Source organism: Osmia bicornis, chromosome 4 (assembly GCF_907164935.1).
Source record: "Osmia bicornis bicornis chromosome 4, iOsmBic2.1, whole genome shotgun sequence".
NCBI classification, from domain to species: domain Eukaryota; kingdom Metazoa; phylum Arthropoda; class Insecta; order Hymenoptera; family Megachilidae; genus Osmia; species Osmia bicornis.
Genome location: NC_060219.1, coordinates 6724405 through 6738975, shown reverse-complemented (window position 1 = coordinate 6738975; position 14571 = coordinate 6724405). Strand labels below are relative to the sequence as shown.

The 14571-nt window shown below is 37.0% G+C and overlaps 1 protein-coding gene across 2 annotated transcripts in view; it reads right to left on the bottom strand.

The window, feature by feature from the left end:
• The window catches only part of LOC114881279 (probable serine/threonine-protein kinase dyrk2), a 166576-nt gene that overhangs the window by 22786 nt on the left and 129219 nt on the right, over nucleotides 1-14571 (bottom strand). For both annotated transcript variants that reach the window (XM_029198022.2, XM_029198027.2), the window contains one exon: nucleotides 8134-8289. In XM_029198022.2, coding sequence (XP_029053855.1) covers nucleotides 8134-8289 — 156 coding nt within the window. The remainder of the gene's footprint in view (nucleotides 1-8133; nucleotides 8290-14571) is intronic.

The window sequence follows — 14571 nt, the reverse complement described above, 5'->3', positions numbered from 1 at the left end:
TCCAAAAAAAAGATATCATCAATCACTCTATAAATCCATAAGGTTTCGTTCAAGTTGATTAATAAAGTTTTGCGATATTTTCTTCTAAATTACATATAAATACAAACTTCGAAGGCTTTATAAAAAAAATCGCGTGAAATATGGACACGAAGGGGGAACATAATTTCACTGATAACCAAAAGTAGTTTATCTAGACGCACCGGACGGCTACGAAGCTACTGGTATGGTTCATTGTCCTTTTGTCAGTTCAAACACACATGCATACCGCCACTTACCGGCGTCAAGCAACGTTTACAAAGGCGTAATTGTGATTTCTATCTATGCACTCCGTGCATCTATCGCCAAGTGCAATAACAAGGAACGAAACGTAGCAATTGCACCTCCTAATAAACGTGTCTCTATCGAATTAGAAAGTCCCGATCGTTTTTGCGATTAATAAAAGCAAGACTTAACGAAATATTAATCTATCCAATTGATGAATTTAATTATTTCCTTTTCAAAATCAAAATAAAATTTGTCAGTCTATTTATTTCTAATTTTCATACGAGCTACTTTTATATTCTATGGCAGAAACATATGAAGAACAAAAATTTAGTAGTCGAGCCAAGAAAGAGAATTTATCTTAGTATTTTTTTACACTTAACAAAATTTTATTCATTTTTATTCCAAGTAAACAGACAGACGATGCAAGGAACTCTGTTCGTGAATGGAATTACGAAATTATGTTTCTCAATATTTTAGAAGAATACACAATGCATTCAACGTCGAAGAAAAAAAAAAATAGAAATTACACAACGGATTGAAATTTAAGTACTGAATACCCAGGTGTCTCATTATCGAACGATAAAGTGATTCGAGCTAGTGATTCTCTATTTTGAGTAGAGCACAATAGAACGACGGCTTCATTATCATTCACATGAGCATATGTTCACGATGATTTCAAGAAGTCTATTCAGGTACTAACCGAGAGACACGAGTCGAAAGAACAGTGTAAATCGACTCGGCATAATGCATATTTGAACGAATTCAACGTTGGTCTTACCCATAAATCAACTTTCGACGACCTTTTAAAATCGATTCCCGTTTCAGTGAATCATGAACGAGTGACACACATGCGTTCCTCTGCTATAATTTCCGTCTCCGTGTCCCGTAATTACCTGGAATTCACCTCTGATTGCGGTTTTCCTTTATTCATGGAACAGGAGAATCTCCGCATAGACTGAATCATAATTTTAGTCTATTCGAGGAAAAAGTCGCTTTCCACGATTCAAGTATCGAATTTTTAGAATTTTGATGAACGTCATGTGTGACGTTTGGTAGCGAACGTGCTCAGATATCACGAGATAGGACCGTGATAATTTATCGCAACTTTTAATACATGGAAAATAGAATCAATCCAGTTTTATTTTACATATTCTTCTCTTGGAATTGTAATAAACAGTTGTTTAATTCAATTGAAATTGAATTAGTATATTTTGCTTCACTTTGCTGTTCAAGTTTGATTTACCAACAGATTTGCCACTGTACCGTTACGCAATGAATACTGAGTAATTCTATTTTACAGATTTCTAATGCTAATCCGCGGGGTTTCTCTATCGCTACGCGTGCAAGAATCGAGTTCAAGGATTTGTAAGTTATCAAGTTTCCAATTAACAATATTGAAATTTACTTGAACTTACAGCAAGGACGTTTCTTATAATTTATTAAAACCATAAAGGTGAAAAATGATTTACCCTTAGCAATTGAAGGGAAATTCAGTCTTTGTAGGTGGTCTCTATACTGTCGCGTATCTTTCATCGGTTTCTGTCCACAGTCTTATAATCGACCGAACAAATGGATATCTCCATTAGCATAGGTATAAGCGCACCCGAGAGACCCACATATGCACGAGCGCATAAAGTCAAAGTGCGTATGGAGATAACGGTAAATCGGTGTGGCACGTACGAGGAGGCCACATCGATTTACACGCGCGCGCGTAGGTGAAGAGAAAACGCCTGTGTTAGCTATGGTGTTTCCACCATAGGGGGACCCGGTCAATACACACGACAAATGGCTAATCAACGCAACGGTTCACCTGGCCGTGATTTTCAGGCATCGCCTCAGGACCTGTCTATCGGACAGCCTGGCAACTACGGATGGGATTAAGTTTACCATCTATTTAGAAATTTCAGTTAATTGTAATATTAGATATTAGAATATTAGAATATCAGAATATTAGAACAATAGAATATCGGAATATTAGATATTAGAATATTAGAACATTTTTGTACTCAAAAGCATACTATTATAATATTATAATATTTTTATTTAGAAACAGTAATATTTCAACGATTGTATTTGCAATGATTTCAAATTAATTTCGACATTTAAAATGAAGTCCAATTGACGTGGAATTAAATGTCAAGGGTTCGAATCTAATCAATGTTCAAAACATACTTGCGAGCTACTCGAATCCGTCGCTACTAATAATATTTCACTACTCATTGGTTCCCTGTGTAATTGACTCATTCGTTTGAGTCTTTTATTATATCTGACACGATTGTGATATTCACGGTATAGCAAAGGTTTTAGGTGGAAATTTCTAACGCAGACAATTAACCTTAAAACCAAGAAGATTCTACCCCCTTGGGCGATGTGAGAATAAAATTTTTTGAAATGTCATCTTTTTAAAAGTAATACACCCGGCAACGTTCCCAGGAGGGAATAAACCTAAAAAGAACTCGCTAACTTCTATCTTAAATTTTAATATTAAAAGTTTTATTACAATTACTTAAGAAATACTTACGGTCTCTAAATAGAACATATGTTTAATTTATTATTTAGTATATCGTAATTCGCATGTATAAAGACCATAAGTATATCATAATTAAATTTTCAATGTTTACAGTTCGAGGTTTTATACGATCCGTTTATCTTTTCTGGAACAACTTCACGGATTGTAAAATGAATTTTCGCGCCATTAGCGCAACTCGTTACACGCTATCAATTAATTAATTAACTGGAGCATAATGGAATATCTCAACCTAGAATCGTGCCTTCTTCTCGAGTTATTAACGGATTCCAGACTTTGAGAAGATAAAGAAATCCAATTCACGAGTCCTACACCCCTGAGATCCTCGAGACAAAGAGGAAAAGTTCAAACCATTAAACATCCACGGCTTCTAACTTTCTATGCCAGTATTATACTTTCATATGAACGGTTGCGAAGTGCTTTTTACACGAGAACCACGTATTTTTTTGATGCACTACTTGCACGAGGTCGTTCGTTTCGCCTATAACGAAAAATTTTTCAAACCAACTCCAATTAACCGAGTGATTAATGATCGTACGCCGAGTAAGGATTAATTGCTAGAGAAGAGTCATTCCTCCGTCGTATAAGTCAATGTTAAATGTCTTCGACGAATTACAAGTTGTGATTGCATATATTGCATACTTCTTCGTTCGATGAATAAGAAGCTTTAAGTTACGTACACGGTTGGTTCTTTTGTTTCGCTGCGAAAAGTATGCCGCAACAAATCGTATCCTCGTGACCACATACGTATAACGGAGTAACGTTTAACTCGACCATTATTCAACGATTCGAAGTTATGCACCAGCTTTACAGAGGAACCCAACAATGTGGACGATTTTTGTAATCGTCTTTAACCCTTGAACAACGATGGCAGTGGTCCAACTACACTGTCCCATAGGGGGGCCAAAACTAATTTTTATCATTCTGTAATTTATTCCGTCAATGTTATTTGAGATATTAGAAAATATTTCAAATGCTTAATTTCTTAACCCTTTAATTACTAAATATGCGTTCATAGTTTGTTTCCTGTATATCTTGATCATAATTAAATAAGTTATCAATGCATATTACTAATTACACACCATATGTTATCAAATTATAATGATGTAATTAACAATGAGGGGAAACAAAATGAAAAGTAATTTGAGAAATAAAATAAAAAGTGATAAGTATTATTGATTTAATTCTGATTTCGTACACGCAGAACGTTTAAGCCTAGAATACTCAGTAGTCAAAGGGTTAATGAGTGAGGAGGGGGTCGCTTCCACCCTTCTCAGCTCCCTAATTGTGCTACTAAAAACTGGTCAAGTTAACTGAAACGTGGACCTATGAAATGTCAGCTTTCCATGGTGTACCGATTAAAAATGACTACTTAAATTGTTTTAATTAAATTTTTTGAAAAGTTGCTAGTTTACATACGCCCTGTGTAATGACAATTTTCCAGGACGTATATATACGTGTTTCGCAGCGAAAAGGTTAACCAGCATGCTGAATTGTCCGGCGTTATGTTACTTTTACCTAGGATTGTTAACATCGGGCCTGCTCCGCAGGTAGCATATTTATGCTATCGCGAAACCCGAGATACAATGCCGGACGATCGAGTTACAGTGTGCCAAGCACGTTTATGGTTTATGCGAAGCCTCCTTATGGGTGCATGACGCTCGTGACACACTGCGTAGAACGTAACAAGTCTATTAATACGTTCAACGTCGAACTTGTGTGCATATTTCATGCTGCGGTGAAATTTACATCCCGATAACCGTACACAATTACAACAGTGATGTTTTTATCACAGCTCGAAATGTGCGTGATAAAAACTACAAACTCATCGTTTTCCAAGGGTTAAAGCACCGTAACTTTATCGTGATACGCTTAATAAACAAAATGTAGCAGGCAAGATATCTCGGTTTTTAACTAAACTGTCTGCTGAATTGAAGGTAATTCCAGCTGAATGTTTCGCTGTGTTCGAAAGTCTCTTGTGTAATATCTCTTAAGGAAAGAACCACGAAAGAAACGAACAAAGAGGTGCATAACGAAAACGAGCAGAACGCTGAATGTAGAATCTGTTGAGTGCAGCTGAACATTAAGGTAAAAGAGGGCAGTAAAAGCCTCGAGCATCTCGTTAATTCTAGAATTTTCAATTAAAAGAAGTACTTTCTTCGGTCTGTGTAACTTTTTTCCATGGTGGTTGTAATATTCGCAAATAACCTCACGTGTCATTAAAAAAAATAAAATGATAATTATATTAATTCGTTATGATTTTTTCCACAAGATGATAGATACAGTAAACGCTCGATAATTCCCCGCATTTCGAGCTTTGGAAGCGAGCACTTCTAAAACCGGGGAATTATCGAGCGTCAGTGGTTTACGTGCCTCGTTTACAATTCTTCTGTTTCTGTGACGCTTTTCTAACGAGGAATTAACAAACGCCTACTGTACTTTTTGAAAACATTTTAAAGCAACAATTTGTTGCAAGAAATATTGAAAATTTCTAATTATTAAGAATAATAATTTGTAAATTTTAAATGTCAAGCTTCCAATTTGCAAATTTTAAGTTTCTTATTCAAAATAATACATTTTTGTTTCATTTCCTTGTTTCAAGACCACCTGTTTGTCACGTGGAGAAAATTATGTAATCTTTGTGAAAAAAAGAAATTACTCAGCCTTTCCGCTCGATTCGTCGTTCACCCTTGGTTCACCATCGTTGAAATAAATATAGACAGTTTCTACCTGTTAGATTATCATCGACAGGTAGAGCAACACAAAGTAAAATATCGAGTGGTTTCTATTGAGCTTGGAAAGTTTGGAAAGTGTACGCATCGATCACGCTTATTCAATCCTGCAGCTGTGTGATACGTGAAAGGGACACGGAGACCCGATGGACCCGAACAAATCAAATGAAAAATGCTCTTTTATTTCGTGAAATCGTGAACCGTGCCTCCTGAAACGTCGAATTGTACGTATCACGTCTAGCCTGTCTACTATTCAACGTAGAAAGCGCATAAATATGTATACTAGTTTGAACTGATGGATACGGATTAGCGAGATCGGTAAAAGTAAAATACAACTACCTCTCCTGAATTTGAGAATTATGAAAGTTTTCAACTCTTTGAATACGGGATAATTTCTAGCTCGAAGAGTTGTAACATACAGGGTGATAGAAAAATAAGCAGTCAGATTTTGCTATTTTAGTCTTCAATCTTATCTTAGAATTTCCGAATCTTCAAATTTTGAAATCTTGGAATTTTAGGATCTAAAATCTTAGAATTCTGATATTTAGGAATTTTAGAATTTTAAAACCTCAAATCTTAGAATTCTGGTATTTGGGAAATTTTGAATATTAAAACCTAAAATCTGAGAATATTGGAATTTGAGAATTTTAGAAATGTATAACTTAAAGTCTGAGAACCTTGGAATACTAGAACCTTAGATTCTCAGAATTTCAGAAGAGAGAAATTCCCCAGTCCACATCATTTTGAGGATGGATCATATCTCCTTGACCCCACCTAATTACTTCAATGATGGATATTATGCTGAGGAACTACTCTCACAGGTTGGCAACTGAAATCATATTCAAAGAGTTAAGCTCAGCAGCAAGGCCAGACACACGAGCATAAACCATAAGTGCATTTTTTACGTTATAGCAGCTTAGCATAGGATACTAACAAAGTATCTTTGATCGTTTACATAAGACCAGTTCGCTACACGATCGCGAATAGACAAAAGAGATAGACATTCCGACATCTCAAGGCGACAGCTTTCCGATTAGTTCCTCTCCTCTCTTTTCAGTTGTTAATCAGTTCAATCTGTGGTGAGTTACGCGTAATCTTATCGTGGTTACACCAAGGAAATGAATATACGTAAGTGAATCACGTTGTTTCGTGGAAAGAACGAAAATAATTAAGAGAAACCTGGCTAATCAAGAAATCCTAATTTTCCTTCACCTACATCGCGAAAATTAAGTTTGTACCTTTTACCTTCGTTTCTTCTGTTTTGATTACACGTGTCAATTAACTCGTTGTAATTGCTGTTACATCATCGGACAACCAACGAAGAAATTGAATGTGAACATGCTATGTACACTCGCGACCAAATCAGGCTTCCTCAGGGAAAATGATGATGTACCAGGTTTCCGCCCTTCCCCGTAGGCGTCCTCAGGGAAAATGACAATGTAGCAGAAGAGGCCTCATATATGTATATGTCTATGACCCCCCACCAGATGTATACAAACGTTTACGCGAGAGAATCTGAATTAATATTTACTTTCCTATTCGTACTTTTCAGTTATATATTAACTATTATAATATTTAACAATTAAAATTTATATTATTTTGTTTACAAATCACTTTTATTATTAATATCGTTAAAATAAAAATTTTGAAAAGTACTGCTTCCTCTGTATCGTAATTTTCTGTAAGGAAGTCTGATTTGATTGCGAGTGTACGTGGACAAACAGGATACGCTATGTTTCTTGTAATTGTATATTCAGAATGAAGTACTACTTCCATGGAGATAAGAAGTTTAGTAATTTTTATTTTCTCTATTTTAATATCTCTTTATCTAGTATCGTGGAAACATTGATAAGAGCATTTCTTTTATGAGTTTAAATCATTGAAAGCTTTGCGACGAAATAATTTTTATTCTATATTTTGATCGATCATTTTTTCTTTTTTTGGAATGATTCACGCAAATTTCTTAATTATAGTTACATGAGAGGGTGACGCATTTTGGCGTCAATGTTGAAACAGACGTTATTAACGCTGAGATCGATGGAAAGTGGTCGAACCTCTTCGACCTGTTCCAATTTTTTAACAGCAGACGTTCCAAGTCAAGGCGAGTTACTCAATTCTGTGCATGGCAACGAGATCGATTGAGGATAATTATGTTCTGAACCTTGTATCACCTTGTACATGCTACTGAATACTTTTATGACCGAGTTCAAAATAAGAAGCTTCCAAGTTCTATATTTTCTTTGACTTGCATCCAGATTAATATCAACATTTTATATTTATTAATTTTGCGCCATTCAAGTATTAATTCAGTGTGCACCTTGCAATGTGCACTTATTTTCAAATTAAAAATAAAATAGAAATATGACTAAATATTAAACGATAGAAACATGTTAATAATTATTGTAATGTAAAATAACAAATCCATCATTTCGACGAGTTCCCTAATTCTCGCGTATTAATTAATACCGATATGCATTTTTTTGCCAAATTAACGGTGCATACTCCAGAGTGCTTTTAGTTTTCATAGCAAAAAGGTTAATACGAAACCACTACATATATAAAAAGCTGCTAATAGCTAAAGGATTAAAGGTATTTATAATTGTCACTTACCTCTTGAGATACGGGATTGTTCTTGTTCCTGCTGGTGTTGGATGTATTATTAATGGATGAGAGCGTGGTGAGGGTTGCGGTACCAATACCGCCGACCGTTTTTCCGCTGACCTTGGTACCAGCACCACCGACATCTTTATGCAACGTTCCAGGACTCTGAAATGAAATATCGGTCTACGTTAGGACAATGCCGAGGGTGAACAATATTTATCTTCGATGATAATGAGGATGCACCCTGGCGTCGTTAAATCTTCAGTGAAATACGAGACCGAAGGAACAATTAATGGGGCGTCTCTTGCTTAAGAAGAAATGGCTAACAAATGATATCTTGAAGAAACATGGACTTCGATAAACAGAACACTATGAATATTTTAATTCTTATCATGGAAAATCAATTGGCATGATTTTTATAAATATCGAGTAATAAATAAATAGATTCTTTGAAAAATTTCAAACGACGTATTTATCCTTATATCCATCTCCTCCCACATTTCCACCCCCATATACCTTCAACGTCGTTTCATTCAACGAACGAAAAGTCAGTCTGACATTTACGTGGTTCATTCACTGTGTGTCAATTAACACGCGCATGCATCACGCGAACAGACGGTTATTCTTGTTAATTAAGGGCTCTTCTAATTTATACGTTGTCTCATTTGCGTCTTATCGCGTACGAAACGACCGATTTAGTAATAGGAGACAAAGAAGATGACGCGTGGGCGGTTTCGGATGCTACTCGCATATCCACACGTGTGCGGATGCAGCTACGAACTGATGTGTGATGTTTGTGCGTATCTCATTGCACACAACGAGCCACACATCCACCGTCGTGATAACAGAACGATAAAGTTAACAGAACTACTATCACGCGAATGGCTACCGTTTTAGCCATTTGAAGCCTGAGATACATAAGACACGATAAAAATGATCTTTTATTTCTAATATTTTGAGTCTGACGTTCTTAACGCAATTAATTAAGGTAGGTTACTCTGTATATTATTTAATTGTTTATTTTAATTTTTGAATCATGGAGCCTGGTTAACAATGACCCAAATCTATAAAAAAAAAAAATGCGGAGTTTAAATTTTGAAGTGAAAGAGTTTCATTCATTAGAAAATACATAATTATTAAACTGTGCCATAGTAGACACGGTAGTTTTCACCTTCTCATCAAGGTGTTAATAAAATTATGACTGCTACAGGACGCGAGTCTACGTACGACAGGTAAATCATCTGGCACACAATTGAAATTGGGACGAAGGAGAGATGCATCGCACTTTCACGTCATAAAATGGCGCACCGATGGAAATTTTCTTGTTTGCCTTTTAGTCGAAGAAGTAACGGAATTCTCGTAACCAGGTCCCAAATTCAAATTAACGAGACAACGGATTTATGTCTCGGCGAAGACTGAAATATGTAAACGAAGCGTTCCCGAAGAGTCGAAACATATCTACAGTCTGATAAATATAGAATCCCGATTGCTTCTTTTACAATTTTTGCAAAAGGAACGTTGTTTACTTTAACCAAAGAAAGGTTAAAGACTTCTCATTAATATCCAGTAGAAACGAGATGCAATTTATTCGACGCACACATAGAAACTGGTAATCATTTGCATTGCCAGATAATGAGAAATCTCAAAATAATCAATCCCTCGTATACACAGGCAATGTATATCTAATCGCTGCTTCTCTCTTTTTAAATAAATTCCTTCTATTTAAAGCAGCACATCGAATCATAAAATTTCTTGGCAGACGACGATATTAGTTATTAAATGAATTAACCCTCGATTGGTATGGTAAAATGAAAACGAATGAAAATTTCAATGGAATTTTTCTTCTCCGTTGCTTTCTGTGTACTGTTTCGCTAAACGAAGTTAGGCGCGCCCGGAAGTATGTAACGGGGCAGTGGCATTAGGTTCGATGTACCTGCGTTTCATTATCAATGTCGAATCGTTGTAGCAACCTTGTGCCATTGTGGCACGGGTCAACGCACGTTCCAGAAGAATGCTTCTGCGGTGGAAAGTGCTTCGACGACAATTTTGCTCGTGTTTTAGCTATGAAGCAAGGAGTATCCTTTGGTACTGTCTAGCTTCCAGTTCTTAGGAAATTTAAAAATTAACGTTTCATTTCTTTTAACAGTACCTATTTCTCATTATTCATGTTTCTTAATTATGTATTTAAATTTTATAATATTCAATAATTAAAACTTATATTATTTTCTTTCTAAATCACTTTTCATATTAATATTGTCAAAATTAAAATTTTGAAAACTACTTCCTCTAGATCAACATTTTCCCCAAAGAAGCCTACTTTGCTCGATACTGTATACAAGAAATTTTAATTATAATTGTTCCAATGTGAAACAAAATGATCCTTTAATTAAAAATGGATCGCTTCTCAAAGGATTAAAAAATAAAAATGAAAGAGTAAAATTTGTATCCTTAATAATTCTTATTAAAGTGTATGGGTGTGAATATTACACCCTTCCAAAGAATACCCAGCCAAGAAATTGAGCTCTGTAATAAAACCCATCAGTATCAACGTATCAATCATCGCAACACTCAATTCAGCGAGTATCGCAATCAAAATCAGACAATGTGTAGTATACGAAAAGGTATAATTAAGCGAGGAAAAGGAGCTGTGCCCGTCGGATCAGCGCCCTCCGTTCTAAAATGAAATGTCAAACAATCGACGCGTAAAATCTCCCTCGTCGGCCCACAAATGTCCATGCACAATGAAAAGAGGCAGGACGATACACAAAGGAGCGATTCGGAGATCAACAAGCCGAAGATAGTTCTAGTACGATGAACGGGATATTACTCCACACCGATGACTGCACCCGAAGAAAGTCACGAGCCTTCCTTCCTTAATGACCCACGATCGATGTTCCCGCTTCGACAATACCCGCGAATCGCTTTCACGAGCCATTGTCTTCGCTCGAAGCCGTGATTATATTCGTTAATTAAAAAACGTTCGACACCCACCCTTTTTCCCTCCTCCGTCACATTCCTCGTTCCGTCGTACGTGTCTCAATTACGGAAGGCATAACGAGCCGCTTTTTCTTTTCTGCAACGATTCGAAGATGATTTATGTAAACTGCAAGGTTGCCTGTGTCGACCTCCGCGGACGAACGCATTATGCAACTTTCACGTCCCGTGTCAGACGCTGATTTGCATTTTTCTCTTCTTGCGGCTGGTATCACCTGCCGCTAATAACGAGCTCGCCACGCAGATGCCTTTCGACGTTTTCTTTTTTTATTTCTACAAAAGGTTCGGATATTTATTTCGCGTAGCATAGATAAGACTAATTTTGTAATGAAATTTTGTAAACTTCAAATAAACAATGTGAAACGAAAATACAAATATAAGAAAGAACAAGAGGATATTAAAAGAATCATATGGTCAAACATAGGAAGGCGTAGCCAGTCCTAAAGGAGAAATTTTTATAACACTTTTCACGCTAGAAAAAACAACTTTCTCACACGTTTCTTCCAGACAACGTTACACCGTCCGATCGAGAGCAATAATTTCTCTGGCTCGTGAAACTGTTAGGAGGCGTGCAAGTAGACCATAAAGGAATTCAATCTCTCATTGAAGATCCTTTGAAACAGATGCGTGTATTGGAGCCGGAGGGATAGCAGAAGAGTGAACGAAAAGAAAAAAAAAGGATGTTGAAACCGTGCCGATGAACCCTATCATTAGGTATACCAAGGGTCGAGCCTTAATCTCTACTGGCTCTCACGTTTTTCCATTTTTCTCGAGACACCTGGCCGCACGCGTACCCAACGATAGCAGGTGATCAGATTCTGCACCTCCTTGCTGCACAAGCTGCGTCTCAAAAGTTTCCAGATTTCTCTCGGTGTTTCAAGAATCATTTGCAAACCGGACAATAATATACAGAAACGGATGAAATTTAAATATTCAATTTCCAACATGATGCTCTAAATATACCACGAACATAGTAATTATCTCACCTATATCGTTAATTCGAAAACCACTTTTCATGATGTCTCTCCAGAAATAAATGTTCAGTGTATTGCAAACATACGAACGAAATCGAGCACTCTACTACAGGGCCAGTGATTTAAATCGTGAAATTTTTTTTTTCGACACACCATGTACGGTTCCAATCGAGAGCACACACCGGTTCCACGGCTTTTTCGTGCCCGTCTATACCAATACAATTTCGACTGACCATCGCGTGGATAGAAAGAGCAAAACCTGAGCGGATACCTGCTCGTGCGCACACAGATACAAGCAGAAATCCCTTCGAGACACGTGCAGGATAGCAGATGTATCTCGTCTCAGCACCTGCCAACCTGGCACAGGTACAAAGACTAGGTTTAGGACGGCAGCTGCAGCTGCCCGGCCCCTGTCTCAACCAGAGGAACGATCTTTTTCCGAGAGGAAATCTTTTCGAGTGGTTCACCGGCCCGTTACCTTTGTCCAGGAACACGGTTCGCCGTGTGGGTGGACCGATAAAACGAGATCTAAGAACAGACTTCCTGCGACCCTCCTTAGCCCAACCGCGGATCGATAAAGGCGGCTTTCTGCACGCTTTTGGAAGCTTGCGCGAAAACCGGAAAGACTATCTGGTACTAAAATTTTACGTATCCTTCTCGACGAATGAGAGTTTCAACGTATATGGTTAAACGTAGATAAAGTTGAGGCAGGTTCAGGTGAGTTTTTGAAATTTTTATGCAGAATTGCGGAGGCGTGCATAGGTGTCTGTCTGGTTGACTCATACGTTGAATAAAAGTGGAATATGAATTTTTCCTATTATTATTTTACTTGTTACTAATAATATCTACAGGATAGCAAACTGAAAGCTTCATTTATAAAATTTCGTTTCATTTTTCATTCATTAGAGTAGAACCTAATCAATTTGTAGCTCATTAATTGAGCCAAAGAAAAAGAAACGAGTTAATCGAGATATGTTAGTTTTCTTGTGACAATTTAGCGTAGATGATTGCAATAAACGTAAATGGCTCGAGTATACCTTGAAAATGCGGCCATAAAATGATGCATTAAATTAGCAAGAAACGATAAGAATCCTCTTGCCACTTTAATCAGAGAACACGAAGAAACACGTTGATTAGGTCTTCCACGAAAGTAATGCATTTTAACGATAGATCAATGCGACGATTCAATTTTACGATCGGAGATAAGGTTATTAAGCGACCCGGTTCGATGAGTTTAAATGGCCAGGTCACTGAAAGCATACCTCCGACGAAATTAACAGGCTGCTCCTCTCGGTTAGCTACAACCAAGTCGATCGCTACAGGGGTTTTAACGAGCCAGACTAATTTTGCATTTTAAACAAGTATATTCGCGTTTCAACCGTGCAATCGGATACTTTGTAAACGTTTATAACCGATAACTATGTAAAATGATATTTCAATGTTCCGGATCTGTATCTCGGAATTCAGTTAACAATCTAGATCCTAGATTAATTCCAATTTCAAGCAACACTGGTAGTGATAATTCAATATACCTAGTAAACGTTATCTCTATACACACTGCCGACTGCATAATCAAACCGCCTTCCAACAATTGATAACATTTCATAATAAAAGATATGTAATAACCTGATTACGGTAGCCTCCTCGTCACGCATATTTCTAGCTTGTTAGACAATAGAAATTTTCCTTCTCTTCAGGCTTTCTTTAATTATTGTATAATAATAAAAAGGGCTAAATCTTTATCATATTGATCATCAAATCTTTCAAATTTCAGAAATAATAAACCTATCTAATGATTTTTCTATATCTTATACTATTTTATTTTGGAATCTTTTATTTATTTTTCAATTTTCGTTAATGCGAATCCTCCTAATGTCCTGATCACTTCGTCGAAGATATCACAACCGACGTGAAAGGATATTTTAATTCTGTCAGCTGGTTTACCAGTCATCAGAATGGAATTCTCATCGCTTTTTTATATTCCTAACACCATCAGGAATTCCTTAACCGCCATGCATTGGAAACGAGCGCGGAACAAGCAGCGAGACACACGTGGACGCTCTGCTAACGACGTATGTATACCTGAGAATTCCACTTTCAGCCGGAGTAATTGCAAATGAGACGAAACCATTGCGCGGACTGTTAATACGAGCCACGATGCAGCTGGTAATTTCGATGGAAGTCGCTTTCAGGCTCATCGAACGAGGCGCAGGAAAATAACCAACGGCCGATACGGCACGCAGGAAACACAGCACGGTATAAAAGCGACCGGTATAATCTTCGAGAATAGAAACGCCGGCGTGTTTGTGTATTATGCAGTTTCGCGAAACAGAGGATATTGCGACAGACGATTTCGATTTTCTTTTTTCAACGAACGAATTGATCTCGGTACGGTGCGACTACAAGTGAACCGTGACCGTTTATTAGAAGGAAATCAAGGATAATTTCCAAGGGAATATTTATGACTAGATTATGGAAG